The sequence below is a fragment of the Corythoichthys intestinalis genome, chromosome 5, assembly GCF_030265065.1.
Source record: "Corythoichthys intestinalis isolate RoL2023-P3 chromosome 5, ASM3026506v1, whole genome shotgun sequence".
Lineage (NCBI taxonomy): Eukaryota > Metazoa > Chordata > Actinopteri > Syngnathiformes > Syngnathidae > Corythoichthys > Corythoichthys intestinalis.
The window spans coordinates 35,652,273-35,670,035 of record NC_080399.1 but is presented as its reverse complement, the minus strand read 5'-3'; the positions used below and the strand labels follow the sequence as shown (position 1 = coordinate 35,670,035).

The 17,763-nt window shown below is 39.2% G+C and overlaps 1 protein-coding gene across 5 annotated transcripts in view; it reads left to right on the top strand.

Annotated features, from left to right (window-relative positions):
- Positions 1–17,763, top strand: part of LOC130916179 (tumor protein p53-inducible protein 11) — an 86,298-nt gene that overhangs the window by 40,562 nt on the left and 27,973 nt on the right. For 2 of the 5 annotated variants that reach the window (XM_057836684.1, XM_057836682.1), the window contains exons 2-3: positions 8,309–8,405; positions 8,571–8,710. In XM_057836684.1, the coding sequence (XP_057692667.1) occupies positions 8,582–8,710 (129 nt within the window). In that variant the 5' untranslated portion in view covers positions 8,309–8,405; positions 8,571–8,581. Of the gene's footprint in view, positions 1–8,308; positions 8,433–8,570; positions 8,711–17,763 lie in introns of all 5 variants that reach the window. The other 3 variants (XM_057836685.1, XM_057836683.1, XM_057836681.1) reach the window with 3 other exon arrangements.

Here is a 17,763-nt window from a genome sequence, read left to right as displayed (position 1 = left end):
TATCATCCATCGCTTTTCCTTTTTAAATGGGCACTTACAAGCGAACGCAAGAAGTAACAACGGGAACATTTTTAAACAGGCAGTTCACGGGAGAGCATTTCGACTCTTCGGCCAATCATATAGCGAGAGCGAGTGGATAGTGAGGGGACCGCGCGCGGCTCTTAAAGGCTCAAACACACCAGCAACGTGAACGTCGCGTCAACGATCTCGCCGCGATTACGCTTCGAAACGCGGCCGTTAAAGTCAATCAGCCAATGCACACCAGTCGCAGTGCGTCCGCGTATTAGACGCGTCCCAGAAGCGCTAAACGCGACGCACGCGAAAAGAACAGCAATTTGTTTTTTGATGCGAGACGCAGCCCCCCTGCGTAAATACTACTAGGTAGGATCGGGCAGGCCGGAAGTCACTCGTGTAAAAATACGGTGGATCCGGTCGATTTTCTAAATAATATGCAACCGTAACTTCCTATATAAATATAATAAACTGAAATGAGCTAAAACACCTGCAATTAATACGAATGATACACAAATCCTGCTACACAATAAAATTAATTCCTGCGTGGTGCTTTAACTTGAGAAAAAAACATCAATAAAGCTTAGAAAAATGTTCATAAGAAAAAAAATGTTAAAATCTTTGTCATTGGGATTGCTTTTTGCTTTAACACATGACTTCTTTTTTCTTCTTTCAAAAAGAAAGCTCGCCAATACGCGGGGTCTGAAAGGCAAAGTGTTGTTTTATTAAGTTTAAATACCCGCTATTCTCGCGCGATCTTGCAATCCTCGCGTGAACAGATCGAGCCGCTCCACAGACGCGCTGCTCGTGAAACGCGTCCTATGGAAATTGACGCCGAGTGTCAGTGGTGCGTAATCGCGGCGAGATCGTTGACGCGACGTTCACGTTGCTGGTGTGTTTGAACCTTAAGTGTCTCTGTCACGTGATTGTCGTAGCCGGGAACGCGCTCGGCCAAATGGACACACAAGTACGGAAGGTGAATTATGCCAAACAAAGGGTCACCACAATGTCATTATCATCATTTTAAAAATTTAAGTGACAGGTAAAAATAGATTATGACCGGATTTTTATGACCCTGTCAGTCAAAATGACAGACAACGCAGAAGTCTAGCGCAACCTCTGGTATATATCCGCCTTGTGTCTTATATTTCCATTCCAACAATAATTTACAGAAAAATATGGCATATTTTATAGATGGTTTGAATTGCGATTAATTACGATTAATTAATTTTTAAGCTGTGATTAACTCGATTAAAAATTTTAATCGTTTGACAGCCCTACTTAAAATGGCTATAAAAGTCTCAGATTTTACGTAAGATGCACAAAAATCACCAAATGCAGAGATTATCACCTATATTTTTAGAATCAATAGCAACATTTAACTTTTACGTTTTTACCCGAAATAGCGACTTAATTTTTTTTAAATTTCATGCAATTTTGATATACGTTTTCAACAGCTCATAAATGACTCAATTTTCACATCAGAAACTTAATACATGGGGAAAGCATGCAGAATCATCTTAATTTTACTCAAGAAAAGCAAATTTTGCTTTTTTCTTTATACAATCACAACTTATTTAGATTGATGTCACTATTGCATCAGCACGTCTTGCCGGCTATCTGACTCTCGTCGTTTTTGGATTGAAACGCTACTCAAAATAAAACACGTAAAAGCCAAATTAATTTTTGTATGGACGCAGCAATGTCTAAATTACTAGTTTTTTTTTTTTTTTTTCTCAAAAAATGGGCAGTTTGCCGAAAATTACCTGATTATGTAAATGGAAAGTTATTACACTATTGTGTATGGATACAAAATCCAACATATCGGCTATCACAAAACAGAGCTTTTTAACTTCTTGTAAATAAATGTGTAAATCCCGCAATTTTTATGGATATGAACATAAAACAGTATAGATTCTTGGTTAAAAGCAAAAAAACGGGCACTTATCATTCATTTTACCTAAATCTTTCAAGCTAAAGTTACGCATTTTTTTCCATTTCCATTTTTTCACAACGTTTCAAAATGCATGCATAGTGCTATTTCATATAATAATTACCTTGAATCTTTGAACAAATCACTCTTGAGACACTCCTGCTTGCTTGTATACACTAAAACTTTCATCCTGTCGCAGTGAATGCCTCCAGAACGCTCTGCCTGGCCCGGCCCCCTAAGGGAAACCGTGGTGCAATGTCTGTAGGAGCTGTCTCGTTAACTGATAGTGAAGTATATGTGTGATGTTAAACGAAGAGCTTGCTCAGTGATATCAGCTGTCAGTTTTCACTTTGAAGTATATAATGAGGAAATGAGACCACAGGTTCGCTTCGAGTTAAGGCCAATAGTGACAGGCTAAGAAAATTGATCAGGGGAGCCTGAACATTTTTATACTGCTCTGAACACGCGACCCTTCCGATTGTTTGACAAACATATTCACAATGCAACGAAATATGAAACAGATCTCGGTAAGCAATAGCTCGGGACTAGAGTAAGTTAGACATAATGAACCACTCTTGGCATTGGCAAAGCGGTGTGTTTGTTTTTACAGAACCTGTTGGCAAAGTACCCATTTTGCCAAGCATACAAGAATGACAAACTACATTGTACTGCATTTTCAATGGAACATATCATTCCATTATCTTAGGAGTTAATGGGTAAAGTTGACAAGTAATTGCTGTTGGTAAATTGGTACATATTGATATGTCCATTGGTCTAATACAAACAATCTTTGTAGGGAATGTATTTTCCAATATGAAGGAGGAGTCGTTATTACCGTACTCTGAAAATATTCAACATTACACTGGCTAAGTCAGTCGACATGGGAACTTCTCGTGTTATTAACTGATGAGGTAGAGCAACTGCGGGAATAAATAGGAAGTGCTGACTGCTCTCGGAAGAGTTAACAATTTTAATCTTTTTTTCTCCCCCTTCCACCACAATATATTGATGGTTAACTGGAGGATTAGTTCTATACACAGACCGATTATGTTTTATAGACCACAGATTTGAATGATAGGGTGTGTACAGACTAGTCAATTTTGTTACTCCACAATGGCATTTATTTAAAGTGCTGTCAACTATTTGCTAATGTGTTTGTGGCTTGAGGAGGAGTGAGAGCAGAGAAGTCAGCTGAATACAATTAGTCACCTTAAATGATTAAAATGGTCTATTTCTGAATGCAGCTTTCGTGAGGGAGAAACGGCAAAGGGAAAGAGAACGAGGTTCAAGCAGGATTTTGAAAATGAAATATAATACTGTTGTTTTAATAACCCGTTTTTATTCTGAAGATTTTAAAGGTTGGACTTTCCCAGCTATTTGGATTTATACACCACTTAGTCTGTTTTATTATAAGAAACACATTTCTTGTTGTTCGCACCTACACGTTGCCTGGAGTTATTTATTTTTATTTTCCCCCCACTTTTATATCATTGCACTCCCAATGGTTTCCTGGGGAGTTCACACATTTCCCACACTTCCTATTTTTAGCCATTTTGTCATTTTACCTACACATGCTCTGCCGGCAAATCGAGCAAAGGAATGGACACCTTGATGCCTATTGTACACAAACTGGACAAATAGTGTATGTACTGTGCTATTGTATTTATTGTGGCTGTTGATTTGAATTGTGCGTGAAAATTCTCAGTGTATCGCTGTATACAGTAGAGAATTAAGGGCTGCAGGCGTTGATCCACGCTTACTGGGAAATGAAGGGTTGACTACATCATGACTTCATCACCTCTTAATCAGACATGCAGCTAACAACACTCGTGCCTATCGGCATACAATTGTCCTCCTACATAGCTATCTTATTTCTGATCCATCACCCCAATCCTGCAGCATACATTGTCCCACTGTCTGTAACCTCTTTGACATCTTAAGGATGTGTAACTGCAGATTTTTAAAAACTACTCCTGAAGAGGACATGGAGAACATACAGTACACTGAAAGTGACTTGGTTCTTCAATTTTATTTCTCCCAGTCCCTAATTTATGATGACTGACTGTTATGACTGCCTACTATTCTATTTTTAGTATATTTTGAAGTGTCCCATATGATATCAAGAATAATGACATGGAGTCATCAGCGGTTTTCAACACGGACCTCATCAACAGAGCCAGTTGTAATCATGACAGGTGTTTTCTGTGATGAGAAGTTGATTGGTCCATCGGCAGTTGCTAAGCAACTGCATCAGCACTACATTGGCAAGTCAAGAGCCAATGTTAGGGGTATTCATGCAGTGGTATTTGAGCATATGGAAGAATGTGTAGTTTGCTTTGAGTGAACTCTGTTATTTTTTCAGCAAAGAGCAACTGGTCTCAAACCTGTTAATATGTAGTGTAGTTTATGTATGTATGGGTGTTGATCTATCCGGTACTTTATGTATCTTGTATTAACAGGCATGAAAATCTCTCACCTTTCGGTGAAATTCGCCCTTTTGAAGTCAAAAAGGGTGACATGGGTGAATTGTGTAAATCCTAGGAGAACATTTTTAGGGGGGGGGTCGTAAGTCCATCTAACTCACTAACGACATGTTTCACTGAAATTGCTAAGCCTGTCGCGACATGCAATGAGTCCATTTATCGCAAGGTAAATAAAAATGAAGGTGGTAATTTTCACGGCTGCGTTTCATCACCGCGTGAGTGCCTGCATGCATACATTTGTGCGTGCGAGTAGATGACATATGAGACTCCAGTTCTTTTTGCAGATGTTTATTGGTCATCAACAGGCAGATTTACAGTTCAGACATACAAAATAAGGAAACACTTCTATATTAAACACTGTATGAATGTAGCAGTGCTACATTGAGACTAATGGGGGGAAAAGACAACCTACTTTAGCCTGCTATAAAACATTGGCAGTCTTCTCCAAAACGCAAACTTGCGGTTAAAAGGTGACACTTCAAACATGAAAAATCGCCAGTTAACAGCATTTGCAAACTAAACAATGGGGGGAAAAAAATCTATTAGTGACATGTAGGGCTGTCAACACTTGAAGTGGCCCGGGGACAAGAGACCATTATAGGGTCCCCCCCGGCCCTGCCACCAGGTTGGTAAGTGTTATTAATCTTACTTTAAAAAAGTAATTAATTACAGTTTCAAATGACTTCTCCCAAAAAGTAATTGAGTTGGTAACTCAGTTATCTGAATGTAAGAGTAATTAGTTATTTGCAGCGTTATCACGGATTACTTAAAGAAATTTAATTACTGATTACACCTCAAAAAAGTAGTGTAGTTACTTTACTGATTACTTTATTATCAAAGTAACTAAGTTACTTTTTACCAATTTTTCTCCTTTTGCTAACTAAACAAAAATGACAACAGAAAAATGTCATCGCATTTAATTGAATTTTTCACATAAGGCTTAATCTTGGAGTTGATGTCAACCACCATTGAATCGCACTAGCTTCGCCACTCTGAAGCCCTGAAACAAAAAACTGACAAACTGCACAGAATTTGTTCAAGTCAACTCCAACGACTAATTAAACCTCCGCTAACTCCAACATTAAGCCTAATGTCAAAAATTCTGAATTTCCCCTGTAAAATAAAAACTTATCTGTTAAAATGGTGTCCATAAAAGTTGTAAAGCAATAAAACAAACAACCAAAAAGAATGAAATGAACAAGAATCCTACAAGGTATTTCATAATGGGTCAAAAACATTTTTCGAACAGATCATGTGACTAGCACCTTACAGACTATCCTATGCTTTGCTTAGCCAAAACTACACCTGAGGAGGTAAGATGGATGTTTAGAATTTCTTCAAACCTAAGCTTTTAAACGCTACCAATAACAACTGAGCTTAAAGAGCATATGACACCAGAAAAAAAAGTCTTAAATGGCATTATTATGTGAATTAGAATCATATTTTGAGACGATTCGACTAGATACAACAATTTAGCAAAGCGCAGATGACGAGAAATTAGTCTTTTAATCTGCCGGTTAGCCACGCCTACCATTATAGGGCTTTAGCGTCCCCAACAGGTGGATGACGTCAGCGGTAGACTAGGCTCATCGGTTTTACTATTCAGCCCATTGAGGGGGAATTGTTCAGAACGAGGAAAACGCGACGAAGAGAGCTGCAAAATGTCATTGTTTCAGTCTCTCTACTCCCAATATTTTTACAGGATATTCTTTTTATCCAAGTATTTTTCCCCAATAGCTATATAAATGGCTTGAGAAGGACCAGTCAGCCCGTCGAGGGGGAACTATTCACAATGAGGAAAACGCGACGAAGAGAGCGGCAAAATGTCATTGTTTCTGTCTCTTTACTTCAATATTTTTACAGGATATTCTTTTTACCCAAGTACTTTCCCCAATTGCTAAATAAATGGCATGGTCATGACAAATAACAATCTTGTGCTAAATGGAATATAAAATAATAAAAATCCATTTATTCAAGACGAAATGGCAAAATTACTCCATAATGGTCAAAACAGTCGACTTCACCTTTACTGTCACACCTCCCGAACGATATTTTATGACACCTAAATCGGACATATGTAATTTCCCTTCCCCGGCTTCGGAGAATGTAAACAGACCAGAAGGAGTGACAGCTAGCCGACATGCTAACCCGAACCGAGGGATGTTTCAAAGTCTTCGAAGTGGAAAATCACACATAACTAGCCTGGATTATTTGACATGACGACCCGGTTGTCGAGTTTCTTTGCGGATCGGCAAACCGCCCGGCGGAGAGCAATTTACAGTTCGTTACCTGGAGGAGGGTGGCTGGAGTTGTTGTGTAGCTAACGCGCTAACAGCTAACTGCTAATGAGCATGAGGATAGCTTTTTACATGCCTATCAATGATCAAACGTAAGTAGTCCTTTATTTAAGGGAATTTTATAGTGTTTACTTTGTAATCACTGTACTCGTATTTGACATAATACAAAACAAGATGTTTACTCATTTCCTTGTAAGTCCAATGGTCCCACAGTAAATATCCACGGTGAATGGGAACCTTTTGAAACTCCAAAAAGGCGCATACGCCTCTCCCGCATACAGAATGATTTTTCTGCAGCCGTTTGGCTGGCGTGATGCAAAAAATAAAAGTATTAATCCGCAAAATCAGCTGAATCCTTCGTCATCATACACAACAGTGCACTGTATAGTGAAGAGAACGTCTTCTACCATACACGTCACAGCGCCCTCCTCCTCAATGCAAGACCGAAGCCGGAAGTCACTCATTTTCATGGCGCGGGATTCAAAAAACTAAATAAATATAGCGATCGCTTCCACACACATCCAAGCGGTCCATATCATTCAGGGGCATAAAATACCGCGTGTATTATGAAATAAACATGCTTTTTCGTGTCACAGGCACTTTAAACAGTTGATTGAACACGAACAGTGTCAAGATGTGTATGTATATACAGTATAGGCCAACAGTTTGGAGACACCTCAAAGGTGGATACTTTCAAGAAAGTAGAATATAAAACCTGTTTTCAGTTATTTCACTTTTTTTTTTTTTTTGCTATACCACGTGTTCGTTCATAGTTTAGATGCCTTCAGTGAGAATTTACAATAGTAGTGAAAATATTAGGGCTGTCAAACGATTAAAATTTTTAATCGAGTTAATTACAGCTTAAAAATTAATTAATCGTAATTAATCACAATCGCAATTTAAACCATCTATAAAATATGCCATATTTTTCTGTAAATTATTGTTGGAATGGAAAGACAAGACACAAGACGGATATATACATTCCACATACGGTACATAAGGACTGTATTTGTTTATTATAACAATAAATCAACAAGATGGCATTTACATTAACATTCTGTTAAAGCGATCCATGGATAGAGGGACTTGTAGTTCTTAATTTTTATAACTTATACTAACATTTTTCTTTTATCTTTAAAAAATCTTAAAGCGATCCATGGATAGAAAGACTTGTAGTTCTTAAAAGATAAATGTTAGTACAAGTTATAGAAATGTTATATTAAAACCCCTCTAAATGTTTTCGTTTTATTAAAATTTGTAAAATTTTCAATCAAAAAATAAACTAGTAGCTCGTCGTTGTTGATGTCAATAATTACACCATGCCCACTCATGGTACTTACCCATAAAATCAATTGGACCCAAATGCCAGCAAAGGGTGCCAAACACCAAAAAACAAGTAACAAGCGGGCATTACACTATACTGTCATTTTATTCTGTTTGAGCAGGGCATGTGCGTTAATTGCGTCAAATAGTTTAACGTGATTAATTTAAAAAATTAATTACCGCCCGTTAACGCAATAATTTTGACAGCCCTAATTTTTACATGTTGATAGCTATAAAATGTTATGTTTTTATTTTTTTAGATCATTTTGGTGGTGAATATCAACATATTGTATAACCCGTACTGGAATTGCCTCTGCAGACCTGTCCCTTCTTTCAACTCCTGAGTTGAGGCATCAGATATGTACCTTTATCCTTTTGGCTGATGTAATTTTTACTGCAACCTTTATAATTTTTAACTGGGATTAGGCAAACAGTTCTTGGATCGCCTCCCATTGGAAAGCATTTCAAGAATTCTCTCCCTTAAAACAGTTTAATTTTAAGATGGTCTATTTTCCCCCTTAGGCTTTTGGATCATGGCTTCGAAACCCCACCCTCCTCTGATGAAGAAGCACAGTCAGACAGACTTGATAAGCCGTCTGAAAAGCCGAAAAATTCTTGGAGTTGGAGGCGAAGATGACGATGGGGAAGTTCACCGATCAAAGGTCAGATTCAATTATAGTCTTTGGTTTCAGCAAAGGCAAAAAGTTGCTCATGGTAAGAAATGTAAAGCACTGTTAATTCTCATCTTAATGGATATTTTTAAACCAATGCTTACATAAAGGGTGGTTTATACCTGACGCATCTGGATGTTCCATCTGGCATCACACGAAAAAATGACGTATTCTCAATGACCACAACTTTCTGCACGTTGCACGAACGCGTCAGATTTCCGCATCGTGTACCTGCTGATGTTTTCAAACGGCATTGCTCGTACGCCGTACAGGGTTTCCCACAGGATTTTAGGAGACTGTGGTGGGAGGGTCTCTGACCCTCTGGGTAGGGTGTGTGTGTACATTTTCAAGCCTGGTGTATCTCTTTAGGGCATTTTGAGACCACTGAATGTAATATAAATTGCTGTATGCGGTGTCGCCGGATCGCGCCAAATGCAGCAGAATGCAGCAGACAGTCGTCCCGTAGCCTGGTACACCAGACTCAGCGGCAATATGTTCCAATCCGCGGTAAATTCGGTTTTACATGACCAAAAATACATCGAGTCGCTAAAACCAACAGTCTGTCTCGCGCTAGCCATGTTGAATATGTTGAAATGTCTCTCGCTAGTTTCTTGTCGCTTAACCGACGTCGCGTCAGCCCGTCGCTGATTGGCCCGCTCCGCTGTCTATTTGCTGTGGCTGGCTCCGCCCTGGAAATTTTTTTCTGCTTAATGGTGGCCAGACTCATACTCTCATAGCCAGGCATGAAAATGGGTCAGGGGTTAAAAAGGTGAGAAGGGTGTGGAGGAAATATGTTCCAGTACACTGTACACTAGGCCTGAACGATATATCGTTTAAACATCGCCATCGCGATGTGCGCATGTGCAATAGTCCCATCGCAAGGACGTGCGATAGTTTTTTAATTTCTTTTTTTTTAATCCACAAACGTTTGTTTTGAGGAAGGAGAGGGAAAAAAAGCGCACAGCTTCTCTTTCTCTCCAGCAAGTCATCGGCTCCTCCCCCTCCCCCTGCAACAGCGGAGTGGAGGGAGGAGGGGCCGAACAGCAGAGCGGAGGGAGGAGGGCCCGTTCTCAAAGTGAAAGCAAGCAATCAACACGTTGGAGGAGCAAGGAAGACTGTATCCAAAAGGAGTTTTGGAAGTATTTTGGCAAGAACAAGACTATAAGGGACAAAAAACAGCCCTGTAGACAGTGCCTCGCCATGGTTGCCTCAACAAGAAGTAATCTGTCAAACATGTGGGACCATTTAAAACGCAGGTATCTATGCATTCCTGCTACGAGCTCCCCATCAGAGGCTTTTTAGCACAGGTGGGAACATTGTTACGTGCCAACGTTCTTGTCTCAAGCCTGCTATAGTGGATAAACTAATAGTCTTGGCCAAAAACCTATGAGACCCAGTTGAGAATTGCTGAGCAAGGAAGGTGGACGATATGCAGACAAATACATAACACAGCTGAAGGAATGTCTTTTCTTCTTTTTATTCATGTGACAGCTATCAGGAAGGCAGGAAATTTGGGAGTTAAAATGGTTCTGTTATTCATCACAGTTATTTGCAGCTATTCAGTTCAATTATTTGCAAGTTCAATTGAGTTTGTTTCTTTTGTATTTAAATTTATTGTAAACCGTATTTTTCAAATAACTATATATAGTACAGCTGCACATAAAGTTTTGATACTTAATATTTTTGTTGAAATATTTTTACAACTTTGTTGCCGTTTTGCAGTTTTATATTGTTATATTTTGTGTAAACAACTCAGGGGACTAATGCACTTGCACTTTTATTAGTCAGATTTAATATTTAAGTTCAAATATGTTGACAACTTTGTTGTTTAACTGAGGTTTTTATGTATTGTTATAGTTTGTGAACTCTTTTGTCATATTTAATATTTTTGTTCAAATATGTTGACAACTTTGTTGTTTTACTGAGGTTTTTATTTATTGTTATAGTTTGTGAACAACTTTTATTTGTCATATTTAATATTTTTGTTCAAATATGTTGACAACTTTGTTGTTATTTTACAGAAGTTTTTATTTATTGTTATATTTTGTCAAAAACTTAGGGGACTAATGCACCTGCTCTTTTATTTATCATTTAATGTATTTGCTGCTGTTGAAGTGTAAAATATTGTATTCAATAAATGATCTATTTTGTGCAGACATGACTTCCTGGATACCTTCATACAGAAATCTTCATCATTCACAAATTAAACGGTATTATATGAATACACTGTGGTCACGGTGTGTTAAGTAAAGTATTTCCAAACAGCTATTCAAGTCATTTAGTGAAAATTTCTTTCTTTTCTTTTTTAATATCGCAATATAATATCGCAATATATTGCAAACCTAAAAAAAAATCGCAACAATAGTTTTTTCCAATATCGTTCAGGCCTACTGTACACCCCAACAAAATATTGAGCTCTGTCGACCCACACTGTGTTTCAGCAGGGCCGTGCAGAGACCGGTGGAGGGGCGGGTGCTTGTAGATCAAAAGGGGCACATGAACAAGTATTTAATACACCTTAAAACAACATAACTTCAATTTTAACCAGCTATAGATAATAATTGGCTGCGACTGTGACATACTTTAATTGGGAGGGGGCAACAGTGAATAGAAATCAAAACTGTCATCAACACTTTCTGGCTGTGACTCGGTCAGTCTGCCTCTTTTCTTCCTTCAACCTCTGCATCAAAACTTCCTTCCTCAACTTGTTCATCTGAGAACAAACCACATCAGATCGTCACTAAGCCACCAACAGCACAGTTTTCTTCAAACTATTATTTCATTATTATCCATACTTAACAACTCTAGCACCTAATGATTAATAAAGCAATGACATAAAATCTTATACAAAAATAACATTGTAATTGTGTTTATAATTGTATTTAATACCCGACTATCCTTGCAAACTTGTTCTTACCAGGTCTGCTATTCACCCAGCTGATGAGGTATCCACTGCCTTTAGCAGCCTCATCTAACTCCTTTTTTTTATCCCTCAATCTCCCTTCCCTACGAGGCATGTCTATGTAATGAAATATAAATATTTAAAAAAAAACAAAAAACAGACTCCCCGGTGGCTTTTAGTTTTAAAGCTTTCTTAATTTCTTTCTCTCTCAATAACGATGGAGCTAGATTTGTGCTTTTATTATTCAATCAAAAAACAAAGTTACTTCTATCAAAAACAAAGTTGCTTCAATCAAAATACAGTATATACTTTTAATCCCCAAAAAGTCACTTCAATAAAAAAATTGTTTTTGATTGCAAAAATAAATTTGAGACAAAAAAAGCATTTAAAAACTATTTTTCTTGATTGAAACAAATTTTTCCATTGAAGTAATGTTGTTTTGCGTTTGGGCCACATTTTCGCTAGGACATTTGTGTCTTTATTATTCAATCAAATAAGAAAATAAAAGATATAATAATAGAATAGAATAAAAAGAAAAACTTTGCACATGTGTCAATCACCGTTTAACAAAGCCTGAGAGGGTTTGAGTAGACTCACTATGAAGCATTTAATAAAGCCAAGCATTTTCTTACTAATTTATTCTTGTTTAAAAATAATTCGGTGGGGCAGTAACATGTTTAAAACTTATCATAATTTTTACATTTTGAATTGCTTGAAAACCATTTATAAATGATACTTTGGTGGAAAAAAGTTAAAAAACATGTCTTATATATATGTATCTTTTTCCAATGTAAAATCTGAATAAATACATTGAACACGCACAAAAAAATGGGGGGGGGGGGGGGGCTGCGCTACTCCACGGTTTTCACTTATTGCGGCGGGTTCTGGTCCCCATTAACCGCGAAAAACGAGGGATCCCTGTTTTTCTGAAAAGCTTTAAGAAGCAAGAGTCATTCCCACCACTCGTCGGGCCGGTGTTGTGCCGACACCGGCCGTCAGCTCAAGTCCCAGGCGAAAATAACGCTTCTTAGGCGGACGACGGGAGCTATGCGAGGCGCCCCCTCCATCCGAGAGCATGCCGCTTAATTTGACTCAACAGTGTGTTTCTTCGTTTATATTACCGCTAAATACACAAGCTTGACGCCAATTTAACGGGAGCTATTTTTTTTCATGGGAGATATGGCTAGCTCTGGCAGTGTTCAACGCAAGCTGCAACGAATGGCAGTAACTTTTTTATATCGCAAAATGTGAAAACGATTGAAACCATTACTCACCAAATTCAATCTGCTGGCAAATACAGGCAAGTGTGTATGCTGCGCTCTGGTCTGCCTGGGTGTGGATAAGGCCTGCTTTTTGTTTTCGCAGCTTTGCAATGCAACCAAAGGCTCTCCGAGCACTCCATGTACAGTAAGGAGTGCGCGCGTTTGGAATAATGGAACGCAGCTTGGGCCGATGATTGGTTCTCGTCAGCGAAGCAACTAGAAGGATTTGCTGACTGTGTTCTTAAGTGCTCAGTTTACGTACTAAGTTAATCACATGATGATAATAATAATAATAATTAAATAAAACCTCCCGACCCCCCCCCCCCCCCCCCCCAAAAAAGAATTTCTCCTCGGATCTACGCAATTCACGTAGGTCGCCCTTTTTGACTTCAAAACGGCGAATTTCGCCAAAAGGCTCGCGCGGGTAGTAGAGTGGAGTGGGCTACAGCTGTGTAATTGGCTGACTGACGCATCTGATTATTATCTTTTTTTTTTTTCGGCGGGGGGGGGGGGGGGGCAAACGAGACTGTGGCGGCCCGCCACAGTCTCGTTCATTGGTGGGAAACACTGCCGTAGACAAACTTTGCTGCCCCCTGTCGTCAGGGCTAATTTTGGTTTCACCATGGAGGCATGCCGAACAGAGGTGAGCTGAGCAGCACAGAGTACCGGTATACATTCTGAAAAACGTGTGCCGAATGGACTCCGAGCGTCTCGTTTCCGCTCGACCGCTCAACATGTCAGGAATAAACCAGCCTTTACACACGGCCTGCAAATCCCCTTTCAGAAATATTCTAATTGATTCATTGCTTGTATGTATATTAAGGGTGTAACGGTACACGTATTTGTATTGAACCGTTTGGTACGTGGTGCTCGGTTCGGAACGGTGGCGTACCGAAACGAGTTTCTGACGTAATGTAACCCTTACTTTTCGAGGCTGTGAGTCGATCGGGTTATAGTTTCTTTGTGTAGATTATATTTACTCAGTCTTCTCTACTATAATGAGGACCAACGGCGACCAAACGTCAACGGCGCGACAACGTGGCCGCCGTGAGAATGCAGTGAAACGCGGGCGTTAAAGTCAATCAGCCAATGCACACCAGTCGTAGTGCAGCCGCGTGTTAGACGTGTCCCAGAAGCTGCTCAGCACGACTCACTCGAAAAGAACGGCAGAGTTTATTATTATGTTATGTTATTCTAATGACGCGTACCAACTCTCTCAATAACAGAAGGGTGTCCTAACAACTAGCACAAACGAATGGCGCCAATTCGGAACCATTTTGCAGTAAATGAGGGGCTTAGAGGGATGTCATCACTCGAAATTAATATCTCAAGCCCCCCAATTAAACCGCAAAATGGACCCGAATTTTTTTTGTGCTCTGTTCGTGCTAGTTGTTAGGACACCCCTCTGTTATTGAGAGAGTTGGTACGCTCCATTAGCTGCGGGCGTTTAGCTAAGAAAAAGCTACGAGTGACGTCCCCACTCGAAATTAATATCTCAATAAAAGCATAATAATGTATCTAGAAAACCGTTGCAGCACAAACGATTAACATCATTTTTATATAAATTTGCGTCTGATGGGGGGGGGGGGGGGGCAACTTGACGGAGGCCCGTATAGATGGTCACAAAGCATATATAACAATATACAAAGTGACATCTTTTTTATTTATTTATTTTTTAACTTCTGGATCATCGTTTTTGCAATCGTCTTGCGAGCCTTTTGCGGTCGTGCTGAGTGCCATTTGCTGTCGTGTTGTGGCAATTGGCGTTTGTGCTTTTGCCAACTTGCAATTGCGCTTTAGGAATTGGGGATTGTGTTGTGGCAATTTGCATTCGTGCTGCAAGCCATTTGCTGCTGTGTTGTGGCAACTGGGGTCCGTGCTTTTGCCAATTTGCGGTCGCGCTTTGGGAATTGGGGATCGTGTTGTGGCAGTTTGCATTCGTGCTTTTTTTCTTTTGCAAAGCGTTTGCAATTGGGGTTTGGGCTTTTTCTATTTGCCAAGTGTTTGGACTTTACATTTCACCTGACACCTCTCGGCCACCGTAGATAAGGCTTTCACATGTACAGTGTATGGCACATATTAGGCCTGAACAATATTGGAAAAAACTATTGTTGCGATTTTTTGGGGGGTTTGCGATATATTGGGATATTAAAAAAAGAAGAAGGGAAAAAAAAGGAGTATATATATATAATATATTCCTTTTTTTTTAAAGAAATTTTCACAAGATGACTTGAATAGCTGTTTGGAAAGACTTTGGATGACTCACCATCACAACAGTGTACAGTGATCCCTCGTTTTTTGCGGTTAATGGGGGCCAGAACCCACCGCGATAAGTGAAAAACCGCAAAGTGTTTTTTGTGCTCAATGTATTTATTCAGATTTAGCATTGGAAAGAGATACATATAAGACATGTCTTTTCTCACTTTTTTCCCCCAAAGTGATTTAAAAATGTATATAAATAAATGATTTTTGAGCACTTCAAATGTCATAATTATTATCAGTTTTAAACATAACTGTCCAACCAAATCATTTTTGAACAAGGATAAAGTACTGTAGTAGAAACATGCTTAGCTTTATTAAATGCTTCTGTTTATCTACCTTAACTGTGACTCTTGGAGTGACACGTAGAAATTTCAAACTCGTCATGCACAAACGTCTCCACACACACACACATTCATTCCAGCGCGGCTTCCTTGCAGAAACTGTTTAACAAGTTAAACGATGATTGACACATTGCTCCGCTTTGAAGTCCGGTTCTTTGGCAAGATCAAAGACAACGAGCATCGTTAACTTGAAGAAGCAAGTGCTGCAGGGATTGAGAGAAACAAAGGGCTGTGAGGCTGTGCGCAGAGCAGAAAAGCAAGGCGTATGTGGATTAAAAAAAATAAAAACTATCGGATGTGCTTGCGATGGGACTATCGCGTACGCACACATCGCGATGGCGATGTTTAAACGATATATCGTTCAGGCTTAGCACATATGGACTGTGTGTTGTTTCCTAAGGAGTGATTTGAGAAGCTGGTCATTTTAAAATTGTAGTAGAATGATGAAAAAAGGAGGAGGCATTGTTAATGTTTGACAATTTGTGCTAATTAACTAAGCCATTGCAAGTTTTTGTAAATAAAGTCATTTCAATTCCTTCTTTAAATCAGACACTCACCCTGGTTTTGAATTTTAATCGTGTGTATTGACAAAGTGAAATGTTGAAGTTACTGTATTTCCTTGCCATGGCTTGCTTGAGATGGGAAACAACTAAACCCTTGTGGCTTTGTAAACAAAGGAGGGAAGTGCTCCTGTAACGTAAAGTGATGTTTTGGGGCTGTTGTTAGGCAACATGGACTTTCAACTCCCTCCGCAGATTTTCTATGGGGTTGAGACCTGGAGACTGGCTAGGCCACTCCAGGACCTTGAAATGCTTCTTACGAAGCCACTCCTTTGTTGCCCTGGCTGTGTGTTGGGGATCATTGCCACCTGAAAGACCCAGTCACGTCTCATCTTCAATGCCCTTGCTGATGGAAGGAGATTTTCACTCAAAATCTCTCGATACATGGCCCCATTCATTCTTTCCTTTACACAGATCAGTCGTCCTGGTCCATTTGCAGAAAAACAGCCCCAAAGCATGATGTTTCCACCCCCATGCTTCACAGTGGGTATCGTGCAATTCAGTATTCTTTTTCGTCCAAACACGAGAACCTGTGTTTCTACCAAAAAGTTCTATTTTGGTTTCATCTGACCATAACACATTCTCCCAGTCCTCTTCTGGATCATCCAAATGCTCTCTAGCGAACCGCAGACAGGCCTGGACGTATACTTTCTTCAGCAGGGGGACACGTCTGGCAGTGCAGGATTTGAGTCCCTGGTGGCGCATTGTGTTACTGATAGTAGCCTTTGTTACTGTGGTCCCAGCTCTCTGTAGGTCATTCACTAGGTCCCCTCGTGTGGTCCCGATCATTTTGACGCCACGGGGTGAGGAGGGAGTTGAAAGTCCGTGTTCCCCAACGACAGCCCCAAAACATCACTGCTCTAGAGGAGATCTGCATGGAGGAATGGGCCAAAATACCAGCAACAGTGTGTGAAAAGCTTGTGAAGAGTTACATAAAACGTTTGGCCTCCGTTATTGCCAACAAAGGGTACTTAACAAAGTATTGAGATGAACTTTTGGTATTGACCAAATACTTATTTTCCACCATGATTTGCAAATAAATTATTTAAAAATCAAACAATGTGATTTTTTTTTTTCCACATTCTGTCTCTCATGGTTGAGGTTCACCCATGTTGACAAATACAGGCCTCTCTAATATTTTCAAGTGGGAGAACTTGCACAATTAGTGGTTGACTAAATCCTTATTTGCCCCACTGTACATTCAACATACTGTACATAAGTACTGTATTTGTTTATTATAACAATAAATCCACAAGATGGCATTAACATTATTAACATTCTTTCTGTTAAAGGGATCTACAGATAGAAAGACTTGCATTTCTTAAAGGATCAATTTTAGGACAAAGTATAGTAATTTTATAATAAAACCCCTCTTAACTTATTCACTCCCTGCCATTTTCACTGGTGCAACCCCCTTCGCTCCCGGCTGTTTTACTGGATTTTGACTGATTTTGCAAAGCCCACAGAAAATTGTTCTATTGCTATATAAACATGGAACCCACCAAAAGAAAGATTACTCTCTTCTTTCAGAAGGAAAAAAAGTTAGTTCATATCTTTTTCCATTCTTTAGAAATCAGCATTAGAAAATGGCTTAGTTTGAGCAATTTTCCAATTTCTGATGAAAAAATAAGAAATCGAACTTTTTGTGAAAGCATACATTTCAAACATAACTTTGACTTTAACACAGCTATTTTTTGCTTTAGTTACATCCCAAACC